Source organism: Gossypium raimondii, chromosome 8 (genome assembly GCF_025698545.1).
Source record: "Gossypium raimondii isolate GPD5lz chromosome 8, ASM2569854v1, whole genome shotgun sequence".
NCBI classification, from domain to species: Eukaryota; Viridiplantae; Streptophyta; class Magnoliopsida; order Malvales; family Malvaceae; genus Gossypium; species Gossypium raimondii.
Window position 1 is genome coordinate 7453807 of NC_068572.1, and position 8202 is coordinate 7462008.

Here is an 8202-nt window from a genome sequence, read left to right on the forward strand (position 1 = left end):
TATACTAGGTTTTATTTAAAAACCCACATGCTAGGAGTTAAAAACTGTTATGGTCGGAAAGACAAAAAAGATTGTCAAAGTGAGTGGGTCCTTGTTGAAACCTTCTTCAACTTTAGTTTTGTACATGCAAAACATAAAATAATTGATGTGCCATATCTCTTCCAAATTCCAATCATCATCACAATCAGCACTATCACCTACACTTTGTTGGACCCCACGGCCGTTTTTCCTGTTAATTTTCACCTCTCACTTTCACTCCTTTTCCGTCCTTCATAGTTTGTGTGATCCCCTCTGAAATTTTATGATTCATTCAAGTACCGCCGTCCAACCCTCCCCCCCCCCCCCCTCTTCCTCCTCTTATAAAACCCCATTGTTTCATTTCCCCATTTGGCCAAGACCCAGTCACCAAACCAAAGCAACCCCCCACCTCCCCCCTCACCTCCAATATGAGGCTTGCTGCCATTGCTGTTACTTTCAACCCATTCACTTCGCCTGCTACTCCAAAGCTCACTCAGTCGTCTATTCCGTCCACCACCACCATTAATCCTCTCAAGATCAACACTCATGAGAACCCACAGTTTTCATGGAAACATGGCTCGTTTCTAACTCATTCTAACTCGGATAAACTTGCCAAGAATTGGATGGAGTATCAAGGGATCAACAACTGGGAGGGCTTGCTTGACCCTCTCGACGATACTCTACGTAGTGAGATTCTAAGATACGGCCAATTCGTCGAAGCAGCGTATCGGTCTTTCGACTTCGACACTTCTTCGCCTACTTTTGGGTCGTGTAAGTTTTCCAAGAACTCGCTGCTGACTCGGTCTTGCATTCGGGAGACTGGTTATAAACCCATCAAGAACTTGCGTGCCACGTGTGGGATTCAACTACCGGGTTGGATAGACCGGGGACCTAGCTGGGTTTCAACTCAGTCCAGTTGGATCGGTTACGTGGCGGTGTGTCAGGACAAGGAGGAGATCGCCAGGCTCGGCAGGCGTGACGTGGTGGTTGTCTTCAGGGGCACCGCCACTTGCTTGGAGTGGCTGGAGAATCTACGTGCCACGCTGACTTCCCTGCCCGATGACGTACCCAATGTGGATTCTCATGGCGGTGGGGCCATGGTGGAAAGTGGGTTCTTGAGCCTCTACACTTCCGGTAACGCCAAGTGTCCTAGCTTGCAGTCCATGGTGAGGGAAGAGATCGGAAGAGTACTCGAAGCCTACGGCGACGAACCCCTGAGCTTGACCATCACCGGCCACAGTCTCGGCGCGGCTCTAGCTACACTTGCGGCGTACGACATAAACTCCAACTTCGGCAATGCACCACCGGTAACCGTCATCTCTTTCGGCGGACCAAGGGTCGGAAACCAAAGCTTCAGGTGTCAGCTAGAGAAACGGGGGACCAAGATTCTACGTATAGTGAACTCCGATGACCTGATCACCAAAGTGCCAGGCTTCGTAATCGAAAACAATGACATGGCCGCCAATGTGGCGGGGCTGACGAGCTGGGTCCAGAAGCGCGTGGAAGAGGCGCAGTTAGTATACGCCGACGTAGGGCAAGAGCTAAGACTGAGCAGCAAAGAGTGCCCGCACTTGAGCAAGGGAAGCGTGGCATCATGTCACGAACTCAGTACGTATCTGGAATTAGTAAATGGTTTCGTTGGCTCAAATTGTCCTGTTCGGGCCACTGCCAAGAGAGTTTTAGGTGAACACCATAAAAAAAAACTGGCATCTTTGTAGTCTGTAGATAGCAAATTCATTTATTGGAAAACATACGTGTAATATATATATAATCTGTAGAATTAAACCTAGACGAGTGAAGATAGTAACTAATAAGGTAGGCATTGTAGAGGAAGGGGCTATCCTAAATTTTTGGTGCATTGTATATAATTTGGGAGAAGTCAACTTTAGGGTCTTCAAGATATCAAGACTGAAACAATTTCATCAAATTGATCGTTTTAAAAAAAATACAACTCAATAACTATAACCACATTTATTACTCGTACAAATGAAATAACCCCAACAGTATTTACCCTGTTTGTACAATTACTAACTCATAATATTATTTTCTACTCACAAAAATCTGAACTGGCTAACCCTAACAAAAACAACCGGCCCCATCTAGCTGCATCCTTCGGACCTAACCCTAAAACAATAACAAAGCCATCGGGGCTGCTCTCTTACTCTCACACAGGTCGTTGCCGTGTTCTTTGTACTTGCTGGACCAGGAAAAAAAGGGATGTCCTTGTATTACGCTGTAACATGTTTTAAACCTGTCGGCTACTAGATATTTGGGGCATGTATGTGGTTCAAAATGTAAATTGCTTGCTTAAAAAAATCCAGTTTGATCAGGTTTAAATATCGATTCCGTAACAAGTTTTCAAATATATACTTAAAATAAAATCATTGTTTTTTTTTTTTTTACTGAAATGGAATTAGAATAATTCAATAAGTCAAGTCAAGAGTTACCAAATCCTCAGCTCTCCACATCACAATCAAATATGGTAGAAGTATGAACAAACTATAAGCTACGTCGGAAACGTGGTGTAACACGAACAAAAAGGCGTGTCTCACATTGTGGAGCCAACTCTAAGAAATGTGGGTTTGAAAGAGGAGATCAGTATCCATCGTTATTTCACTACAGTAGCTGATATTATTTCGTCTACCGACCCAAACAAAACCAGCCTTTCTTCGCCTTTGCATGAAATGCGTTTGTCGAGTAGCTGGCAGCTAAGGTAGACACTAGCCAGTAACCCATCGAAACCCTAGCATTTGCATTCCATTTTGTTGCTTGGGAACCAACAATTAAGAAGTCCATTAATTAAAGAAATGCCACCCTAGTACATTGTGTGGTGTTTATTGACAAAGAAGGGCCAAAAATAGGTGTACATACATGCAATTGAGCTATCATTATATGGGGTATGTATTGAGATGTGGTACACAAAACCTAAATGCACTTGTACCTCACGATGACAAAAGGTCAAAATTTTAGGATTAAACAAATTCCCTTCCTCTCATCATCATCATTCACGTTAATTACGCATCAATTCAAATAAAAATATATTTCATTTTAAAAAAATAGATATTATTAAAATGATGGTTATATTATTCAATCTTAAAAAACCTCAACCATTGTTATAAATTCATTCTTTTATTTTTCAAAACTACTTACTTCACGTAAGAAGTGTTCATAGATCAGGTTAAGCTGAGTTCAGATAGTGATACCACTAAATATGATACCCTAAACTTAATCAAATTATTAGATTTGAATGTATAACATCACATTACATTGCCGAAGTAACTCATATCAAATCAATCTCATATAACAAGTAATTTAATATTCGAGCAATTCATAATGTTCTTACATTCTTACAATACTCATAAATGACTTACATGAATGCACATCAATCAAATTTAAAGCAATTAGGGGTTGTACGAAGTCTAATACGAGATTGAAATTCGAATCTAAACTCTCTTCTTCTTCTTTTTTTATTATCAAATTTCAGAATGTGTCTTGAGATAGAGAACTCCATGCCTCGAGACTTGTCGTAATTTAATTTTGGTATTTTTATTTCAATAAATTCATGTCTTGAGTCCCTAAAGATTGTGTCCCGAGACAAATGTCTTCAAGTCTGGAGGTTGGTCTCGAGATGAACCTTCCATGCTTACCTATTTTAGCTTTGATGTTTGGTTGTCTCAAGACAAGAAGCTCTTGTACGGTACTAACATAATTGATGCTTTCCTAAGTCCAACTCGACTCAAAATATCATAAACTTTTATCCAAGATTACTCATATATTTGTAAGTATATAACTCAATTTTGTTTCAGATTGTAACTTATTTGTTTTAATAAGTTCTTTAAAAATAAAATTATGATATTTTTAATTTAATATTTAATAATTTTATATATTTTTATTAAAAAATTAAACATAGAACTTCACACATTTTTCTACCTTTACATCATATCATTTTATATTATTCTAGTTTTAATTTTTAATTTTTAAGTGATATAAATGATATAATATATATACAAATAAAAAATAAAAAATTTACAATATTAAAAATGAATCGGACCAAGCTAAACTTAGGCCTTAAATGTTGGAGCCCAAGCTTAACTTGTATTTTAAACAATCCTAATTTTCTTGACCTAACTCGTATTTCAGGCATATTATTTTTTTCACACCCTCCCAAATATCGGACTAAGCTTCGAGTTTGAGTGAGTACTTCAACCTTTGAATGAGTCTACTTTTACATATAACTTTTCTTTTCCATTATCAATTTCTCAAGTATCACTATATTTTAATTTCCCTTTGATCTCTATCTTTAATAATTTTTGTCTTTCTTTTTAGGTTTTAAAAAAATATTTTTAATTATTTCACCGTAAAGGTGTGTTTGATAAATCATTAAAAATTTTCATTTAATTGAAAATGAAAATTCCAACATTTAATATTTTAAATGTGTTTGATAATTATTTTAATATTTTATTTAATATAATTTTTTTAAAAATGTTGACTGTAATTTAATTGAAAATGAAAATTCCAACATTTAATTATTTTTAAAAAAATTTCATTTAATTTTTTTAATAATTTTTTCATAAAGGTGAGTTTGGATGGGCGGTGCGTTTACCTGCGGTTAGTGTAAAAACAGCGGTGGCTGTGAGATTAGACACTGTAGCGTGAGACAAAAAGTAAACTAAACGCACCGAACCGCACCCAATTGCCCATCCAAACCCACCCTTAAAGATAGGTAGGTCGGTAGCTACTTATCACTTAATGCATAAAAAATTAAAACGATTTTATTTTATTAAAATTGAAATAAATTATCCTTTTTTTGTTTAAAATGAGTTATTCAAGTTACGGTATTTATTTTTCATCCAAAATAATTTAAAATATTATATTAATAAGATTAAAGTTAAAATAAATAGTCTTTTAGAAATTAATATTAACTTTTATCAAACAACATTATCAAACAATTTTTAATATAAATTCAGCACTTATAAAATTTAAATATCACAATATATCAAGTATTTTTTTATATAACTATTAACAGTAAATAGTTTATTTATCAAAATATCATTATCAACATTAAATATAAAATTAAAATATACTATCTGTTTTTGTACTCTATATTAAATTTATGTAAATATTAACAGTAAATAATTTATTTATCAAAATATCATTATCGATACTACATATAAAATTAACATATACTATCCATTTTATACTCTATATTAAATTTTGTACAACATTAACTTACCAACCAAATAAAGTGGGTTTTGCTTAAAACAAAACCAACGACTCAACTATTTTCATTGCATTCAATAATTTGTTACTTTTATTTATGAAATAAATTTATATTTCCGTAGAATTAATCTGTATATCTATTTGTAAAAAAAATCTTCAGATCTTCTGTACTTTTTGTTGAGATTATATAATAGTGATCAAATTTTCAAACTTGAGATTTAATTTTTATATTTGATTTTAACTTAATTTGATATCTCAATTTTTTAGCATTAATCTCATTATAGGTTATTATCATATCTTCTCTTTTTGATACAATACTTAGAACTATCCGTAGCCCCTCCCCAACTCTTAAAATAGGAGGATAATGCGCTTCAGCGCACTCAAACTCACGTCCTCCTGCACTTGTAACAATGCCGATACCAATCGAGTTAAGACTCAATCGACATAATTTGACACCTCAATTATTTTAATGTCATTAGTCAGTTTAAATACTTTGTTTTGATTAAAATACTTACTTGAATTTTAGGAATTGTTAACATTTTTTTTTTACATTATAGGAACATATTTAATCTTTATATTTTAGTTTCTAGCGTAATTTAGTCCATATATTTTATCATATTATTAGTTAGCTCAAATAGTTAATATTGTTAATTGCTTTGATTAAAATTTTGACATGAATTTTATTACCATTCTAACAAATATAATTTATTTTGACATGATGAGTTGGATTTTAAAAAAAATCCATATTAGCTACCAAAATTATTAAGGGTTTAATTACTCCAAATAATTAATATCCTTAACTATTCTAACTAAAATGATGATGTGAAATTTAAACCTAGTAGAAGGATCTTAATCATTGTTTGATCTAAATGTTTAACACAACAATTTGTCATTCAATTTAATAAAAGTTTGATACTTTTTTAAAAATGTTTATTTTAATTTAATTTAACTGGTATAACTAATTATATATTTATCCAAAGCAAAGTTAGACCTAGATTTTATTTAGTAAGTTATATGATTATGTCGGTGTTTTTGTCTTTTATATTTTTATAAATCAATAATTTTTTTCCATAATGAGATTTGAACCAAAGACACCATACATATAATTTTTTTATTTACCATTTGAACTAAAACAATTGTTTCGTTTATTTAAGAAACTTTAATGAATATATTTCTTATATTTTTATATATATTTGTGTATCTATACTATTTATTATGCACACTTTATTACCTCCATCGATTGTATATATTTTTAATGTTAGTGAGTGAGATGGTGTCATAAATTAACTCAGCACCAACTTAGGATTGATGAAAACACCATGATAGTATTCTTAATCGATGTATTCATATGTTTAAATTTCGTTTCACATACAACTTAATTTATTTCTTTTATTTCAATATCATATATATATTTCAAGTGTTATTAATAATTAATTTCAAACTATATATTTTATTATTTATTATATATTATTCCAGGACATAAATTTTTATTCTAAATATGATAAAATTTCAATCCTTAATGGGGAGCATTAGTTAAATTAAATGCGTATTGTAATTAAGGGATTGACTATGAAAATATCATAATCCAAGACCAAGAAAACAGTCGTTATCCAATGCTGTATGCACGCGTCCTATGTTGGATCTATTGTCAATGCCACGCAAAACGGGCAAGCATGCATGAATTTGTTTTGTATTGATTATGGTGGGGTATATTATTTTTCCTTTTATGCCTAAAAATAACTATTTTAGTAGCCATTGAAACTTGAAAGACGAGCATCAAATTAAATAATAAAATTTGTAAAATCAGTCTTTTCTATAAAGTATTTTATTTTATTATAAAATCGATTTTTTTGTTTTATTTTAATTTTTATAACAAGTTTTATTTATAACAATAATTATGAAGTGTATTTTTATTAAACAAATATTCTATATTTTTCTCTCAAATCGAAAGTAGAGTTGTAAGTATTTCATAAAATAAGCCTATCAACTTAAAATCATAATTTTTAATTAAAATATTTAAATTTCAAATCTAAGTTTATTAACTTACAGAAAATAGATTATTTAACACTTTAAAATATTTTAATTACATCTTCAAATTATCGATGCTATATTAATTAAGTCTTTTATTAGTGAAACCGTTAATTTAACTATTAAATAACATGTTTAATCTTATATGATGAAAATTTTGAAAAAGTAAAACGATACCGTATAATTTTTTAAAATTATGATGGTACGGTTATGGTGGGGTTCTTGATGGTGTGTGTACGCATGTAGTGTCGATAACATTTTGTTGAAAACAAGAAAGGCTTGACATGTAACTATGTAGAGATAGCAATAGCATATGCCATTATCCCATTATCTCCGACCTTGTTTTGGCAGGGCACAACTCGATTTCCTTCATTTTCATCCTCCTATAATGCCCGAGTTTAAAAAAAAATTGGAGCCTGAATTAACTTGTATATTTTTATAATAGTAAAAATGTAATTTTACGATTTTAATAATTCATATCTTTATAATTTATAAAGAATTCAATCAAATTTTTATTATTTTTGGGACCAAAGTACAATTTTATTACTATTAATTTAAAATTTAATAAATTATAAAAATTTAAATAAAAAATTTAGGCGGATTCTCTATTAGTCTCCTTGGCCCTACCACTACCTATAAATTAATTGAAAATATTAAGAATACTTTGCAAGGATAATTTCAATATCGATTCTTTTTAGGTAATGTACTAATGTATGATTTCGAGAGTTTTCTTTATTTTATGATATTTTTACTTTTTTTAATAAATAATTTTAGTTAATTTCATCCCATGATAATAAATCTAATGTGTATATATATTCTAAAATTATTATTTAACTTAATACTTTAATATAAATAAATAAAATTATTAGTTATCATTTTTTATAAAAGGTGCATTGTTAAAAGAGTACATTTATTTGGTCATTCATAAAATAAATT

The 8202-nt window shown here is 31.1% G+C and overlaps 1 protein-coding gene across 1 annotated transcript; it reads left to right on the forward strand.

Moving 5' to 3' along the window:
* The first annotated feature begins 446 nt into the window (after positions 1-446).
* On the forward strand, positions 447-1801 carry LOC105793544 (phospholipase A(1) DAD1, chloroplastic). Its single transcript, XM_012622442.2, has one exon. It carries the CDS (start codon positions 447-449, stop codon positions 1734-1736), a length of 1290 nt encoding a protein of 429 aa, XP_012477896.1. The 3' UTR covers positions 1737-1801.
* Positions 1802-8202: the final 6401 nt, after the last annotated feature.